General features: G+C 44.4%; 1 protein-coding gene across 1 annotated transcript in view; it reads left to right on the forward strand.

Moving 5' to 3' along the window:
- Positions 1 to 19,663, forward strand: part of LOC308328543 (signal-induced proliferation-associated 1-like protein 2) — a gene marked incomplete at its 5' end in the record, with an annotated part of 108,680 nt that overhangs the window by 11,429 nt on the left and 77,588 nt on the right. The window contains 4 exon segments of the mRNA XM_080782445.1: positions 1,841 to 2,029; positions 12,127 to 12,301; positions 13,510 to 13,613; positions 16,292 to 16,449. Of these exon segments, the coding sequence (XP_080638571.1) occupies positions 1,841 to 2,029; positions 12,127 to 12,301; positions 13,510 to 13,613; positions 16,292 to 16,449 (626 nt within the window).

Genomic DNA, 19,663 nt, shown 5'->3' on the forward strand with positions numbered 1-19,663 from the left:
GTTAGTGTCAAAGTGTCCTTGAGCAAGAGACTCTGAACCCCTAATTGCTCCCGATGTGCTGGTCGGTGCCTTGCATGGGTTTCCACTGCCATCAGTGTATGAATGAATAGGTGAATGTAATGCACAATCTATGTAAAGCGGCGTTGGATAAAGGAGCTATATAAATGCACCATTTACCATTTATCTTGCGTAACAGCTGTGGAGGAAGTAGGGAAGTGGCCCGAAAGTATAGGAAGAGTTATTCTGTGTGCGAATTATAGCCCATTCTGACAGTGTAGCAGAAGGAAAGGAACCTCTCCCCCCTTCCTTCTCTCTCTCCTATCTCCTCTCTCTCGTCTCTCTCTCCTCTCTCTCCTCTCTCCTCTCTCTCCTCTCTCCTCTCTCTCCTTTGTGGCTAAATTAAAAGGAGGTCAGTGATTTAAAGCTGTGTGAGTCACTCCGTCGGTCAGCCATGCAAACACTGATGCAATCTATCGGAGAGTTGGCTTTTGATCCAAGCAGTTCAACAACACATCACACACACATCGTGGAACATTAAGTGTGCATCGTGTGGGTGTGCACACAATGGCAGTAAATCACGCATATATGTAGCCTCGACACACACACACACACACACACACACACACACACACACACACACACACACACACACACACACACACACACACACAGGCGCTCCCTCATGTACAGAAAGCATTCCATTGATTGATGCCGGGGTGGTCGTATCCTCTGAATAATTCAGGTGAGACAGATGCACCAGGCAGAGAAATGTCACTGATATTAAATGCCAGTCTTGGTTTGAAGCACCGCTCCTCTCTCTCTCTCTCTCTCTCTCTCTCTCTCTCTCTCTCTCCAGATAAAGGCTGTGTTATCTGGGTCATGCTAGCCCTGCAAGGAACACACATACAGTGTTTCAACTCCCCGATCACTAGAAAGTCTATATGCATGAACTCATGCAAATCTCTCTCTCTCTCTCTGTCTCTCTCTCTGTCTCTCAGCCCTGTTCATCCCCTCCTCCTCCTCCTCCCAGAGACTGGGAACTAGTCAGCCTTTCATTGTGGATATCTGTCAGAAAGCCACTGACGCTGCTCGCCAAACATGCCCACTGGCCTCGCAGACAAACTATGATGAAATGGGACTTATTTAAGCAAGTGTGGCGGGGTGTGCTGTGTAGCACAGTGGGGGGTTTATGTAGCAAGTCTGCAGCAGTTTCAGATCAACTTTTACTGACACATTTCATGGTCTGAACAGTGAAATGCTGCTTAACATCGTCTGTGTCGTTAGCCCAGCTCAATTATTCATCAGACGAGTGCCTAATGTTGTCCGTTGGTGGAGCCACTAATGGTGCCTCATATTGGCCTAAATATTTATATCTCATGACGATGTCATCATGACTGCATTGCATTACCATCAGCCTACTGTACATACAGTATCAGCCTTGTGTGATCCATGTTGTGCCTTATTATTTGACTGCAATGCACCATATTAATAAAACCCTCACAAAAAACATGCAGTAATCCTGGTCTCTAAACTGCCTTCCCCTGGCCAGCTGGGGCACCTGATGGAGGGGAAAGGAACTGGTTTGGAATAACGTGTTCCTTCCACGCGCTACGTCCGGCCTGGAAAAACTCCCTGGGAAAGCTTGGACTCCTCATGCATAGAAGGAAGCATGAGGTCAGTCCGCTGCCCCCCCCCCCCAGGTTGGCACAGGAAGTGTAGCGCCCAGGATTACATTAGATAATTGCAAAGGACCAGTACTCAGTCATTGCAATAGGCAGTAGGTCTAATGAACAGAATCCATCTTTCAATTCCTCCCGTTCTCTCTCTGTCCTCTCTGTAGCTCACGACGCTCCGCGGGGCCATCCTGGAGGACGCCGTCCCGTCCACAGCCAGACACGGGACGGCCCGGGGCCTGCCCCTAAAGGAGGTCCTGGAGTACGTCATCCCTGAGCTCAACATCCAGTGTCTACGGCTGGCCCTCAACTCCCCCAAGGTCCCCGAGCAGCTCCTCAAGCTGGACGAGCAAGGGGTGAGTAACGGCTCATTCATAGTCTGGATTTTCGGTGGTGAGGTGACCACCGCTCCGGTGGTGAGGTGACCACCGCTCCTGTGGTGAGGTGACCACCGCTCCGGTGGTGAGGTGACCACCGCTCCGGTGGTGAGGTGACCACCGCTCCGGTGGTGAGGTGACCACCGCTCCGGTGGTCACCTCACCACGGGAGCTGAAATAACGTTGATCGGTGGTGAGTAAAAACAGAGAGAAAGGCTGGAGTGGTAGCGGTGGTTTGCTTTTCACCGCGGCTCGTGTCATGTTGTAGTTCGGTGGTCACCTCACCACCGAAAATCCATACTCGTCTTCTACATCCTGACAGTTTTCTTAAAAAAGCTATGTTTCTATGTCAGTCGACGAAAACAACACTTGGTGTACTGCCAGGGTGACTCTCTGGTGTCTTTGTATAGTTTTGTAGGACAAATCCTTTGTCTGGGTCACATGGCATTATGTCAAAGATTTGGCTGAGCTCAGCTACTCATAAACACAGTTTCACACATCGTGGATGCTGCCGCCACGTACAACCTTCTCCAAGGGCACCTTGTTGGGTTCCTGGCTGGTTTTAATCCATTTTGACCTGAGATCAGATTATAAAAATGTCACAATGTTTTCTGAAAAACCTCATATTTCTACAGTGTGTCAGTGATTCTCAACTATTTCACGTCAAGGACCCCAAAAAGTTTATATGTCAGTCGATTTTTCAAAGAATGCATCTTCACTGTCTGGTGGCAAAGCTTATGTTGGGACGGCAGGGACCGGTGTGCCATCGGTGGGGTGCCTGTCAACACTACTTAAGATATTCATGGGCTCCCAGGCGAGATGCAGAGGGCAGCCAATATCACGCTTAAATAGAATCGATATGAATCCCTGGCTCACAGTCGTGGCCATCGATTTCTCTGACATGCTTTTGTCTGCTGAAAGAAAGAAAGGACTCTCTCAGACAACAGAGTAATAACATCTTATTTTCATGACGTTATTTCAGCGGCTGAGTTAGTTGATATCATGCCTGGAATGGATGGCTGAGGCTGACGGACGCCATCTTCTGTTATCCTTGTTTCAACGTAACAAACGCTAATGGAAACAGAGAGATAGAACTACTCTCCATATTGATATTCACAGCAGTACAGTAGAAGAATATTCATTAATTGTATGATCTTTTAAGACCTTTAATTTCTCATCGAGCGAAACGGCAAGATGAAAAAGTGTGTGTGTGTGTGTGTGTGTGTGCGTTACTGTAGAGCCCGTCTTACTATCAGAGAATCACAGGATTATATTAACGTAATTGCATTCGTTAGCTTGGCTTTGACTGGCAAGGGACACGCTCTTCTAATGGAATGTGTCAACTATGTCCCTCTTGCACGTGCACATGCACGCGCACGCACGAGCGCACACATGCGCACGCTCATATGCCCACTGACACTGTTACTGCATTAGGTTTGGTGACCATCCTTTGACAGCCTTTCTAACTCACAATCCCAAAGCCAATTATCGGCATCAATCAGCTCCACACGTGGTTGGAGGAACAAGGTCTGTCCTACACAGTGGAATAAGGTCTGTCTCCTACACACAGTGGTCTGTCTCCTACACACAGTGGTCTGTCTTCCTACGAGGAATCAGGTCTGTCTCCTACACACAGTGGAATAAGGTCTGTCTCCTACACACAGTGGAATAAGGTCTGTCTCCTACACACAGTGGAATAGGGTCTGTCTCCTACACACAGTGGAATAAGGTCTGTCTCCTACACACAGTGGAATAAGGTCTGTCTCCTACACACAGTGGAATCAGGTCTGTCTCCTACACACAGTGGAATAAGGTCTGTCTCCTACACACAGTGGAATAAGGTCTGTCTCTAGTGTCTCCTACACACAGAGGAATAAGGTCTGTCTCCTACACACAGTGGAATAGGGTCTGTCTCCTACACACAGTGGAATAAGGTCTGTCTCCTACACACAGTGGAATAAGGTCTGTCTCCTACACACAGTGGAATCAGGTCTGTCTCCTACACACAGTGGAATAAGGTCTGTCTCCTACACACAGTGGAATAAGGTCTGTCTCTAGTGTCTCCTACACACAGAGGAATAAGGTCTGTCTCCTACACACAGTGGAATAAGGTCTGTCTCCTACACACAGTGGAATAAGGTCTGTCTCCTACACACAGTGGAATAAGGTCTGTCTCCTACACACAGTGGAATAAGGTCTGTCTCCTACACACAGTGGAATAAGGTCTGTCTCCTACACACAGAGGAATAAGGTCTGTCTCCTACACACAGAGGAATAAGGTCTGTCTCCTACACACAATGGAATAAGGTCTGTCTCCTACACACAATGGACTAAGGTCTGTCTCCTACACACAGTGGAATAAGGCCTGTCTCCTACACACAGTGGAATAAGGTCTGTCTCCTACACACAGTGGAATAAGGTCTGTCTCCTACACACAGTGGAATAAGGTCTGTCTCCTACACACAGAGGAATAAGGTCTGTCTCCTACACACAGAGGAATAAGGTCTGTCTCCTACACACAGTGGAATAAGGTCTGTCTCCTACACACAGTGGAATAAGGTCTGTCTCCTACACACAGTGGAATAAGGTCTGTCTCCTACACACAGTGGAATAAGGTCTGTCTCCTACACACAGTGGAATAAGGTCTGTCTCCTACACACAGTGGAATAAGGTCTGTCTCCTACACACAGTGGAATAAGGTCTGTCTCCTACACACAGTGGAATAAGGTCTGTCTCCTACACACAGTGGAATAAGGTCTGTCTCCTCCTACACACAGTGGAATAAGGTCTGTCTCCTACACACAGTGGTCTGTCTCCTACACACAGTGGAATAAGATCTGTCTCCTACACACAGTGGAATAAGGTCTGTCTCCTACACACAGTGGAATAAGATCTGTCTCCTACACACAGTGGAATAAGGTCTGTCTCCTACACACAGTGGAATAAGGTCTGTCTCCTACACACAGTGGAATAAGGTCTGTCTCCTACACACAGTGGAATAAGGTCTGTCTCCTACACACAGTGGAATAAGATCTGTCTCCTACACACAGTGGAATAAGGTCTGTCTCCTACACACAGTGGAATAAGGTCTGTCTCCTACACACAGTGGAATAAGGTCTGTCTCCTACACACAGTGGAATAAGGTCTGTCTCCTACACACAGTGGAATAAGGTCTGTCTCCTACACACAGTGAATAAGGTCTGTCTCCTACACACAGTGAATAAGGTCTGTCTCCTACACACAGTGGAATAAGGTCTGTCTCCTACACACAGTGGAATAAGATCTGTCTCCTACACACAGTGGAATAAGGTCTGTCTCTATTGTCTCCTACACACAGTGGAATAAGATCTGTCTCCTACACACAGTGGAATAAGGTCTGTCTCTATTGTCTCCTACACACAGTGGAATAAGGTCTGTCTCCTACACACAGTGGAATAAGGTCTGTCTCCTACACACAGTGGAATAAGGTCTGTCTCTAGTGTCTCCTACACACAGTGGAATAAACCTGAGACATCGTAGAGAGAAATGAACGTGCATGGAGTGGAACTTGTCCGTGTAAACTCTCTGTGAACCAGCTGTGGACAGAAGAGACGAGACTTGAGGCTGTTTCAATTGGCACTTCACCTCAGAACCCTGTGGCCAGTCTTGTATTTGTGCATTGGTATGCACGCTTTTAACTCAAATCTCTGCTTCTGGGGTGTCCCTGGAACTACATATTTTCGGCGGCCAATTACATACAATCTTGGGGGTCCTTGACATGAAAATGTTTGAGAACGACTGACATAGAAACATAGGGTTTTTCAGAAAACTTGTCAGGATTTAGAAGACATTCGAAGAATCGTTCCCAGGTCAAAATGGGTTAATCATTAATGCAATGCTGCCGGGCCGTGCCAGTGTGTTTTGGGCCAAGCTTTCAGCACCCATAGCAGCTAATGTGTTTGTACTGTACTGTACAGTACAGTATGTGGAAGTTGAGATTCGACAGGAAGAATCTTTAGATCTCGTAAAAAAGCGATGAGAAGTTCATGAGAGTGCTTTGGCACTGGCAGACCCCATTTTAGGTTGAGTATGTGGAATTCAGCTCTGAAACTTTAACTGCATTTTTGTGTGCATTGTTCGTGGATGCATGGCTGTGTGCGTGTGTGTGTGTGTGTGTGTGTGTGTGTGTGTGTGTGTGTGTGTGTGCGTGTGTGCGTGGCATGCATATTATACCCGTGCAAGAGCTTGTGTGCATGCCAAGCCGTTCTCCATGACCAGGGAAAGGAAAAGGACACCTGCTGAGTGAGATGCTCGTGGAACGTTTATGGACCACAGACTATAGTCTCCATGAACCAGCATCTGTACCCCCCCCCCCCCCCCCCCTCCCCTTCACCCCCTCCCCAACCATCCTAATAGATTACTGTATTGTAATGGCCCATGACTGTAACAAGAGCACATGGCACATGTGTGGATGTATTTTAGATCACATTTTTAGATTGGTGTGAAAAATGGCTACATAATGGGAGTGCAAAAAAGCATTTGGCAGGTAATCAAGATCTTGTTTTTAAAGATGTGATTTTGAGATGGTGAGCCCCATAGAAATCACAAAGAATGGCAACCAACCAGAACATCTGTTAAGACTATTCAAAAAGCGCCGGACAGATAGAATGACAGAATGATTGTCATCTTGAATAGTAACACATTTCAGCGAATATGTTAAGCTGTCAAAGACGTTTGGACGGTGGTACAAAAGCAATCACAGATCAGCAGTGATTGTACAACTTGTAGGTTCAGGGGATTACTCCCATAACAGCCCTCTGTATAGATATAGACCTGATTCAGAAACGCAACGTATTTCCTGTAGGCGGAGATGACATATCTGCGGTTTCCCCGCACCAAGCTTCTACTACAGTGAATGGAAAAGTGACTGATGTTAGTCTGCCTCAAACGTTACTCTTTTACCTGCAATTTAGTATTTACTAACACTAACATTACAAAGATGCCCAGAACATCGAGATGAACCTAGTGTGTAGTTTATGGCTGCAGTAGTGGCAACATTAAAATAAAATGAAAACGGAATGTCAAAATATCTACCGCGGTGGCTGAGACCAGAGCCATTGAGTAATGGTTGAGACGAAGCAGTGAAAGGTCCTGAAAGATACATGACGTCAGTCTTACCCAATACCCAATCTTTCTGTTTTAGGAACACAAGGCTGCTGTACTTTATACCTCATACTTTAATGCTTAGTAGTGAGATGTTAAGAGACATGTGGGGTCAGATTTAGAACCCGGGTCCTCATCACACTCACTATTGTGCAATAGTGAAATATTGGTCCGTTTGTTTGGAGTGGGTCAGTTCTGGATTATAACAGCTCATCCGGTCAACTTTACACACTACGCTGCAGCATCCTTATAGCAATACCAAGTGTGAAATCAATTGGATGAGCATTTATCAAGTTATGCGAAGAACATACATAGTATGCAACTATGCATGCGTACACACTGTAGTACATACAGACACACGCATACACACAGAAAGATTCCTGGAATGTATAGATGGCCCACAGAGTCAAGTTTCATGTACTCTTACGTGCATCTTAAATCTTGGCACAGTGCTGCAGAACATGTACTATGCCTAAAGTACAGACTTGTATGTACTTGTACTTGTATGTACTTGTACTTGTATGTACTTGTACTTGTATGTACTTGTATGGACTTGTACGTACTTGGACTTGTACTTGTATGTACTTGTACTTGCATGTACTTGTATGTAATTGTACTTGTATGTACTTGTATGTACTTGTATGTACTTGTATGTACTATGCCTAAAGTACAGACTTGCTTAAATAAAAGTATCAATACGGCAATGTAGAAATAGTCCGTTACTAGTAAAAGTCCGGAATTAAAGATTTACTTGAGTAAAAGTACAAAAGTTGTGGTATCCAAAATGTACTTCAAGTACCAAAACCAGAACGTACTCATTGTGCCCATTGTGTTTTAAACCTCTCTTGAAAATATCAGATCTACAAGCTCACAATGTGTCGCATCACAATGCTTTGTGAGCTTGTAGATCGGCTATTTCCAAATGGCCGACATGTACTGTGTATATAGGACTAAAGTGGGTAATGTTTAGATAGATAGATAATCTGCACAACGTAGCATAAAAACACTTAGTCAGGTTTTAGGAGAGAGTGTTTGTGGGCCTTAATTGGTCATTTTATTTGTACTGTATGTATGAATGGGCACTGTCAAGGAAATGTGGAATACCCAAGTTATACATTTAAGGAAATCAAATCACTTATGGGAAACTAACTCCCTGAGGGGGGTAGGAAGGTATTTAAACTCAAGTCTGACTGAGATGTGTTGAGTCAGTATTATGGTGTTTCATTGTAACGCTTCATTGCTGTCTCCGTATTCGAATACATTTATTCCAATACTCTGAAACTCTGAATTGTGTCTGTCTCATTATGTTGTTTAACTGTGTTATAAGTGCTCAATGAAATATTTCATTAACAGCACACTGCAGTAGACAGACCAAAGTCACTGATGTTGTATAACACACTTGGCTCAGTCAGGACACTCAGAGCCGTATCTCTGAGGTTTATAGTCTCAGCGCTGTCCGAAGGGACCGTCGCTCCCATTTCTCTCTCTCTCCTATCCCCTCATTAAGTCCCCCTCCATCTCCATCTCCATCTCCATATAATATACTATACAGTCCACTTAGGGTTTGTCATTACGGAGGGCAGGTTTTCAGCTGTGCCTCCAGGCAGCAGCGGACACAGAGAGGATGAGGGGAGAGAGGACGGAGGCCGTGCAGAGAGGAAACGCTTCTGTTTTAACCCATCTAGACCTGAAAAATGGCTTCTTTAAATCCTAACAGTTTTCTGAAATACATACTGTATGTTTCTGGATCAGTGGTGTATGTATTTGGCCCGCCGACCCCCATCTGAAAATATGTTGTTCCAGGAACCCCCCTCCCGAAGCAAAGATTTAGTTAAACAATTTCACTCCTATATTCAATGATTTGAGGCACATTTTCACGATTTTTCTAAAATAGCAGACCTACAAGCTCATAGCGCGGCACTCGGTGCCACGCTATGAGCTTGTAGATCTGCTATTTTTCATTAGCTAATAAAGTATAACACGATGCTTCAAAACACCAAAAGGTCGGGTTCCCGGGCCAGAATGGGTTAATGTCAGCTTATATCCAGCTCTTCAGACGGCCATACAATTATACGTCCATTAAATGGGATATGGGGTTGGCTTTTCTTATGATATAATAAGTCATTTCTCTCCCGTGTTCGTTTCCTCGGTGGTTGCTGAGGCCAAACTATAGGCTCACATCAAAGGCACTTCAAGACAATATCAGGCAATTCATCCTATAATTAATAATGGTTTTCGACATTTCCCTTTTCAACCGTGTGCGATTTGTCCTAAGAAAGTGACACGTCCCGCTCACGTTTCAAGGTTATATCGGGTATGTCACATTTTGTGACACACGTGGTTTTGTCTTGGGTTATATAATGTCACAGACGTGAGTCACGTGACACACGTCCATATATGGATTGGAGACCACTGGAAACAGGATTTTCTGAGTGTTGAAGAACTACTAATCAGGCATCGAACCTGGATTCTCAAGCGGCCACTCACCTACTGATTACACACACGCGCACACACACACACACGCACACACACACACACACACACACACACACACACACACACACACACACACACACACACACACACACACACACACACACACACACACACACACACACACACACACACACACACACACACACACACACACACACACACACACACACACACCACTGCCAAAAGCAATTAAGGGAACACTTTGATGCCTTAATTCTTTTGAGCAGTTTTCTGTGAGCAGTCTATATACTAGACAAAAACTGCTCATATAAATTAAGGGATCAGAATGTTCCCTTAATTCTTAAGCAGTATATATGTAGCCTACACACACACACGAGCGCACACACACACACACGCACACACACACACAGTCACACGCGATTGGTCACTTTAGGAGGAAGCTTGGGGTTAAGTGAGCATATATCCCAGCCTATCAGGCGGTGTCACAGGCCACACGCCTTGATGATGTAATGCCATTCATTCACTCCCTGCAGGAGCCAGAACATCCAGGCCCGCATCGTGGTCACCATGACAACGGTGCATGTCAGACGCACACAGGGAACAGTTAACCCATATGAGGGAGAAAAACAGACATGGGCAATTCCCCTGGTTTCACCTTTTAGAGATTACTTCTTGGCTTTTGGCTGACTTTAATAAATAAGAACTTTCTGTCTTTCCACATTGACCTTTTGTGTCAAGATGAGATGAGATGATGAGGCAAACAGGTATTTCACATTTTTAATTGCGTTTGACCTTCCTCCCATGTCTGGTGGTGGTGTCAGGGAGCTGTATAAAGCCTGTAATTTTCTACTGACCGGAAAATAACAGCTTTTCAACTGAAAAACCTGTCATTTTCAGTGAACATTGGACTAAGTGAAAATAAGGCTTAAGTGATGAAAATGATTCAATGTCATCATGGTTCACCAGGTGAAGATAATTTTGTCCTTGAAATAAGCGAATTAGCACAAAAAACCCAACCCCCATTGAGGGCTTATATTAGGGGAAATAGCCAATAATGCGCTTTTGCACAAAATAACACCTGGACCTCTTTGGTGGGGACGTAACAACTACAAATAAAGGTATACGAAAGCCTTCTAGCATGGAATTATGCTTTAAAATGATGGTACTTCAGTTTTCCTTCAGTCAATATACATGGAATTAAAGAGTAGCACAGCCTCTGGGGCCAGCTAGCTGAGTTTTAATTAGGACCCAGAGTGTCTCTTCATCACAAGATGGGCTTAGGTAAACGGAGCTACACAGATAACAGTGGAGAGAGAGGAGAGTCAATGACAAATGAAAGACATTATATGCATATTGCACAAGTCCTATTGGCGAAGGATTAAAATTGCAATAGATCACGTAAGCTTATACAGCATAGCACCATATAATCCATGGCGATCATGTCGTACGCGTGCAATTTACCGCCTATGTCTGCAATTTATCCGCCTAGTTGTTCCACCACAGCTGCTCCTCAAAGGCCGCTATTAGCTCAGGTTGATTTATCCCATATTGGACGGGAACCCCTTTTGGTGTTAGCAGATTATGTTATGCTTTAGCTATTGAAAAATAGCAGATCTACAAGCTCATAGCGCGCCACCGAGTGGCGCGCTACGAGCTTGTAGGTCTGCTATTTTTGAAAAATCGACAGAACGACAGACATAGAAACATAGCTTTTTCAGAAAACTGTCAGGATGTAGAAGACAAATCTGATCTCAGGTCAGAATGGGTTATGCTCTGCCCACAGCTTGGGAGAGGCCATATAGCTTTGCCTTCATACAAAAGGGGGATTTCAGGCGGTTGGCTGGCAGAGGGTTCTGTGAAGGCCCTTCACAGCATTAGCTGTGGTAGGATGGAAAGAGGGAATCCATCTGCCAGCATGCTGAGCAGCTAGCGTGCATGTTTGATTTACTGTATGTCTGAGTGGAGGAGTGTGTGAAAGAGATCATCTCTTTCTCTACTACAGAATAGGCTATACATTGTACAATTATATGAGTGTTAATTTTTAACACACATGTGTTACAAATCTTCTGTGCTAAATAAACACAGAGATTTCTGTCATTTACTGTCTACTTATACGATACCATGTCCAATTCATTCCTTTTGAACATAAACCCAGACCCAGATCTCATAACTATATTATGAGACCTGGGTCTGGGTATGTTCAAAAAGCAGTCTACTATATCTACAGACTACATCACTGTCGTGGCAATAATCACGTTAAACCACACCTTCTCGTGCAATATTGCTTAAATAACATTGCTTAAATTGGCTGGATGGTAACCACAAGAACCCCTAATTGCTCATGATGTGCTGGTTGGTGCCTTGCGTGGTTTCCGTGTGTGTGAATGGGTGAATGTAATGCACAATCTATGTAAAGCGCCTTGGATATTAAGGCGCTTATATATAATAAATGCACCGTTTCCCGTTCTCCGTTCCAGCTGAGCTTCCAGCACAAGGTGGGGGTTCTGTACTGCAAGGCGGGCCAGAGCACCGAGGAGGAGATGTACAACAACGAGGCCGCCGGGCCGGCGCTGGACGAGTTCTTGGACCTGCTGGGCCAGAGGGTCCGGCTCCACGGCTTCACCAAGTACCGGGCCCAGCTGGACAACAAGAGTAAGGTCCAACAGTACATATACACCTAGTACCGAGCCCAGCTGGACAACAAGAGTAAGGTCCAACAGTACATATACACCTAGTACCGGGCCCAGCTGGACAACAAGAGTAAGGTCCAACAGTACATATACACCTAGTACCGAGCCCAGCTGGACAACAAGAGTAAGGTCCAACAGTACATATACACCATATACAGTACACCTAGTACCGAGCCCAGCTGGACAACAAGAGTAAGGTCCAACAGTACATAGTACCGGGCCCAGCTGGACAACAAGAGTAAGGTCCAACAGTACATTTACACCTAGTACCGGGCCCAGCTGGACAACAAGAGTAAGGTCCAACAGTACATATACACCTAGTACCGGGCCCAGCTGGACAACAAGAGTAAGGTCCAACAGTACATTTACACCTAGTACCGGGCCCAGCTGGACAACAAGAGTAAGGTCCAACAGTACATTTACACCTAGTACCGGGCCCAGCTGGACAACAAGAGTAAGGTCCAACAGTACATTTACACCTAGTACCGGGCCCAGCTGGACAACAAGAGTAAGGTCCAACAGTACTGTACACACCAGGGTTGTTTACCTCAACTAAAACTGTTGTCGACGAAAAAAGGTTTTCGTCGACTCTACCTTTTTTCACTGACGAAAACTAAATGGAAACTAAAATGAAAACTAAGCTACGATGACCAAAACTAAGACTAAATATACTGACAATTTCGTCAAGAAATAAAAAACAGACTGAGATGTTATAGGAAGGGACTTATAGTGGACAAGAGATCCAGTATAAGTGATTTTACTCTTGGTTGCATGCTGAAAATAGCAGCTCACAAAATAGCTAAATGTAGATCTGCACTGTGTACCACTATGTATAGCACTACTTCAACCTTTTTTATATCAAGGACCATTATTTATTCAGCATTTAAGCCACCCACGGGCGGACCAACATTTCATGAAACTTTTACTCGCAGACCCAAAACCAAATAATATTTTGTGTGACTGATTTTGTGTGACTCCCCTAGTCCCCTTGATCCTCTCTGTAGGCCCACCGCACTTATATGTTCATGCACGGCCACGTCACTTGTCGAAAACAATCTGTTCTTGTTTGCCTTGTTGTAGCCAAGTATATAAATCACCCTGAAGTCACCTGAAGTTACATCACAAAACTGTGTCTTTGACTGACTCTACTCCTCTCTCTCTGTGTTCTAGCGGACTCCACAGGAACCCATTCTCTGTACACCACCTATAAGGACTACGAGCTGATGTTCCACGTGTCCACGCTGCTCCCCTACACGCCCAACAACCGGCAGCAGGTCAGTCAGTATAACCATCCTCCTCGTGTCCCAGTCCTGAGCTAACCAGGCCTTGATGTTTAGGCAGCAGGTCAGTCAGTACTCCATCCTCCTCGTGTCCCAGTCCTGAGCTAACCAGGCCTGGGTGTTTATCGTGGCGTAGCGCGGTGTGGTAATAAGGCCACAGCACGCCGTCTCATTCCAGGATACATCCAACAATCACACCGCCTGCCAATCCCCCCCCCCCCCCCCCCCCTGGGCCTCTTCTCGTTGCCGTAATAACCGCTTCGCTTTGAAAAATGTGCGAGGTTTCCATGACGACGGCTCCTCCGTAGTAGCGTTTTTAATCAACGTGTCCCCACGGGGCCAGACCTGGCGCAGCCATTCGTCCGTCCGGGGCTTCTAAATCTGTCTGTGCTAACAAGTGGGATTAATTGGATCCGGTGGCGGGCCAGGCGAGCCATGTGGCCCGGCGAAGCCCTGCTGATGATTACGTTATAAGTTCACCCCCTCGGCCTGGAGTGTGTGGCAGAAATGGGGGGATTGAACTGAAGGAACAGCATTTTCTACTTGATACCCTGGAAAGAACCTGTGTGTGTGTGTGTGTGTGTGTGTGTGTGTGTGCGCAGTAAAGATTCTGAAGCCCTTGCTAAAGGGGTTAGCAAATTGGAAGTGGCTGTTTTACAGAATAATATCACTTAACCCGTTTAGGCCTGACGTCGAAATTAAAAAAAAAAATCTTCTAAATCCTCCAGTTTTCTGAAATAAATATTTTCACGATTTTTCAAAAATAGCAGACCTACAAGCTCGTAGCGCGCCACTCGGTGGCGCGCTATGAGCTTGTAGATCTGCTATTTTTCAATAGCTAAATTATAACATAATGTCAAAAGGGGTTCTCGCCCAAAATGGGTTAAGATACCGTCCCGTGAACCTGTCCTAGAGGCTTCCGATTGCCATGATTGGAGGGTTTTATTTCTCTCTCTCTGTCTCTCTCTCCTCGATTTCCCTCACCTCACAGTCACAATACTATCTGATGTTGTGGGATTATAGCGTTTAATCCCTCGTTGGTAATCTTCCAGCCAGCCCAAGCAAAGCTCACCCCTCTCTCATCCCCTCATACTTTACTCTCTCTTTCCTAAATTCACCTTCTGTGATCTCTCTAATCCTGTTTGTTTGTATACCCGTCCTCTCTCCTCCGAGTCTCCGCTCCTTCACACCTCTGGAGCAAATTTTGGGGGAAACAGGTTAACTGCCTTCTGCCTGTTCTGTTCATTCAAACAATATATAAACTGAAATATGATGTCTGAGCTCCGTGTCTTTGGACCATAATTCTGTCTAGAGGGGCTTTGATCCTAACCTCACCCCCAACATCTGGAATGTGATATCGGGGCCCGACTAGAAAGGAGCTGGAATGTCTTCAATAGAACTAAATCAACTGGCGCTTTGCTCTCTGAAAATGATTTGGGGATCCTCATGCCGACAGCAATTATATTTATGCCAAAGGTAGTTGTTGTGGCTGATAATAATTTACCAATAAATTACTCATGCCGGCAGGCTAAGCCTGGGAGCTAAAAACAAACTGTAATGACGCGCGACAAAACAATGATAAAATGATTCATATCCAAACAAGCTCAAAGTTTAAAACGTTTATATAGCTCAGTGCACAAAATATTACAATACAATAAATAAATATATATATATGCAATAAATATGTGCAAAGAATCTAATAAATAACAATCAGACAGTGAGCAAACAAACGTGAATGAATCAAACTATAAAGTATATTGTGCGGTCAACAAAGTGTATCCTCCCAGCTCACCCTGCCTCCAAGTTCAAACAGCCTTAGGCGTGAGCTGGTTCAGACACCCATATTTGTCGACTACCAAGGGCCACCCACAGAGACGCTCCCACCAATAACGGGACGTCAATGCGGTGCCCACACCCATCACCAACCAAGTGACAACCACTATAGCTAAGCACTCTTTGGCTCCTACAGTAGTTCTTTCCAGTTTGAAGGAGGGGGGAGATGAAATTAAGTGTTAATTTGAAAAAGTATAGATAAGTATACCCATCTTTGGAATAAAACTTTCTTCCGAACGTCTACAAAATTGACACTTTGTAGAACTCATTTTGGAAAACACACCATCTGTATTAGAACTGTGATACATTAATATCGTGTGGAAATGAACTATACTTTTTTATATTACTAAAGATGACTATAAATGGATATGCAATGAAACCCTTTTGACGAGCAGGGATTGAAAAGACAATTTAATTTCCCTGAGTGACAGCCTCGTAATCCTTCCAATATAACAGAGTAATAATCAGTACTGGCAGTTTTTATGTTCTCTGTTCGCTCAGCGGCTCAGTGCTGCTCCTCTCAGTGCTGGAAAAACTACTCAAATGTTTTATACTTAAGTAAAAGTATCAATACAGCCATGTAGAAGTACTCCAGTATACGTCGTAAAGTAAAAGTCCGGAATTCTAAACTTACTTGAGTCATAGTACTAAAGTATTGGTATCAAAATGTACTTAAAAGTACCAAAAGTACAAAGTACTCATCATGCTTTAATGTCCCATTTCAAGGTTTTCAAATGTATTATTTTTATGATTATACTCTTATGGCCTTTGTCACTCCTCTCATGCATCTTTCTCATGTGTCCCTTTTTTCCCCTCTTGTGTTTTTAATGTTTTTATAGTTATTACGGAAGAGGCACATCGGCAACGACATCGTCACCATCGTATTCCAGGAGCCCGGGGCGCTGCCCTTCACGCCCAAGAACATCCGCTCTCATTTCCAGCACGTGTTTGTCATCGTCAAAGTCCACAACCCCTGCACTGAAAACGTCTGCTACAGGTAACCACACAAAGTACACAAACCCCTGCACTGAAAACGTCTGCTACAGGTAAACCACACAAAGTCCACAACCCCTGCACTGAAAACGTCTGCTACAGGTAAACCACACAAAGTCCACAAACCCTGCACTGAAAACGTCTGCTACAGGTAAACCACACAAAGTCCACAAACCCTGCACTGAAAACGTCTGCTACAGGTAACCACACACAGTCCACAACCCCTGCACTGAAAACGTCTGCTACAGGTAAACCACACAAAGTCCACAACCCCTGCACTGAAAACGTCTGCTACAGGTAACCACACAAAGTCCACAACCCCTGCCCTGAAAACGTCTGCTACAGGTAACCACACAACCCCTGCACTGAAAACGTCTGCTACAGGTAACCACAGAGGGCATCCGCCATGCGAGCTTGCATCAGTAAACAAGTCTCATGCATCAGCTATACATCAATCTGTTGTGAAGGTCTGAGTGATATATTTTTGGATCTCTTTTAGCCTTTTGGCTAATCTTCTAAGAGTCCAGAAATAAATTAAAACATAACAAAATACATTATATTACTACAAAATAGTACATTTCATTTCAAAAGTACATTTAAAATTGCACTGATGCTAAACGACAGCAGTGAGTCAAATGTTACAGCGTAATAAAAAATACCTATACCTCTAATCCTCAACTCATACAGCCCGCACACACTCACACATAACACACAGGCACAGCTGTATGCCTGCCCACAGACAGATACAGTTCATTCACCTATGATCTATGGTGGACTATGCATGGCAGGGTCGTCCTCTTCCCTGAGCCAGCTGAAAACCTGACCGCATACCAACAGTAACAGGCCTTACTTATCGCTCAATCCACCCAGGCAGAGACTGAGTATACGGCCCTGTCTGGAATGAAAACACTTACATTGACGACATTGATTCAAGCCCCCAATTATTGCAACCCTTCTCCCTGGAATTAGACAAACTGCTGAGGATAAAGTACGGTACAGTCCTATTCGTCTGTGCCTCAATCTCAAAATGACATTGATGGGTACCTATGGGTATTTATGTTAGACACACCCACAGACACACCCCCAGATTCTCAGCCACACCCACAGGTTTATTTTAATATGTGGAGTGGCTATTCAACCACCAGGTGGCGTCGGCCCATGATGAGCAGAGCTGCATGCACTGAGTCTTAATATGTAGCTTCTAGCAATATGCAGTAAATTTGTACTGTAAACTAAAGTATCAATACTGTAATATTGAAATACATTGAAATACATACTGTTACAAGTAATATTTATTTGAGTAAGCGGTTAGGGTCCATTTGGTTCCATTTCTACACTCTAAAGTTAAATTATCATTGATGTTACAATATAAATATTGGGGGTCCCAGAGATATAAATGCCATTAAATGGGGGTCCATACTCCATAGACTAATGCATGTCAAACTGGGGGTCCTTGAAATTAAACGGGTTGAGAGTCACTGCTATAGCTGTAAAAACCTTATCTTATGGGGGTCCCTGGCATATCTTTTCAAATGGGGGTCCCTGGCATATCTTTTTCAAATGGGGGTCCCTGGCATATCTCTTCAAATGGGGGTCCCTGGCATATATTTTTCAAATGGGGGTCCCTGGCATATCTTTTTCAAATGGGGGTCCCTGGCATATCTCTTCAAATGGGGGTCCCTGGCATATCTTTTTCAAATGGGGGTCCCTGGCATATATTTTTCAAATGGGGGTCCCTGGCATATCTCTTCAAATGGGGGTCCCTGGCATATCTTTTTCAAATGGGGGTCCCTGGCATATCTCTTCAAATGGGGGTCCCTGGCATATCTTTTTCAAATGGGGGTCCCTGGCATATCTCTTCAAATGGGGGTCCCTGGCATATCTTTTCAAATGGGGGTCCCTGGCATATCTTTTTCAAATGGGGGTCCCTGGCATATCTTTTTCAAATGGGGGTCCCTGGCATATCTCTTCAAATGGGGGTCCCTGGCAACTCTATCTCTCTCCCTCCCTCCATCTCTCTCTCCCTCCCTCCATCCCTCACTCCCTCCCTCTCTGCCTAAACAGTGGTCCCTGAGGGGCTCCAGGTGGTCCCCAGCTAAATGGATAGTTGTTAACCAAATGGACCCTTATAGATATTTAACTCTATTAAATGTACTCTATTACAAATAGTGGCATAGATAGTCAGGGTCTGTCGGTCTGTCTGTCTGCCTGTCTGTCTGTCTGTCTGTCTGTCTGCCTGCCAAATTACAATATTTGCCTCTGAGATGTGGAGTAGAAGTAAAAGTATTGGAAATCGGTAATACTTTAGGCTCTTTGGATGCAAGAGAATATAGAGTATTTTAATTACTATTTAATGATGTTCAGGAGTTTAATACATTATGTGAGCTGAAATGCTTCACAGTTTCCTGGCAAGACAGTTCATATTACCCCACCCCCCACGGCGCATCCAACACCTTTAGCTGTGTCCCAAACAATGGAGCCAGGGTGAAATGTTATTCACTTCAAACTGTGCTCTCCTATGTTTTTTCCCTGCACACTGTTCTTAAAGGATTCAATCAATCAATTACATGAACCCTAACGCAATGTTGTTTGTTTTGAATGTATCATTAGTTTTCATGTTCCATTTAGGTTATTTTTTATTGTAATATGGGGTATTTGTAAGGGAATTAAAATGTTCAGAAGTGACAGACTACACTATGCATCCACTGCACACAAAATGGAGTGGAAACTGAGTTACATGTCCTAACCGTACAGAACTTCTGGGCTGTACGTTTTGATTAATTGAATACACAGGACCTCAATGGAAACAGGCCATATCTTGGGGTTAATCCTTTTGGTAAATGGTAAATTGTTCTTTTATATAGCGCTTTTATCACAATCGCTTTATATCATACTCTTGTTTGTATTCAACTTGACTTTATGTGCGTGTTTCTTACAAATAAAGTAGTCAATCCATCAATGAGTTATACAGTGGAATCCTCATTTATCTCTGAGAGTGTAGCCTACAGGAGTCTGGTTTGAACTGAAATGTACTTCATGTCAAACTGTAGGTGCTTTCCTGTGCTTCCCCCCCCCCTGCATACCGTTCATAAAGTATTAAATCAATCAACATGAACCCTAACATTAGGTTGTTTGTTTTGAATATATCATTAGTTTCCACTTTCCATTTAGTTTAGTTTTTTATTGTAATATGGGGTATATAACTGATTGATTAATTG

Source organism: Protomyctophum bolini (assembly GCF_963924005.1).
Source record: "Protomyctophum bolini genome assembly, chromosome: 14".
Lineage (NCBI taxonomy): Eukaryota > Metazoa > Chordata > Actinopteri > Myctophiformes > Myctophidae > Protomyctophum > Protomyctophum bolini.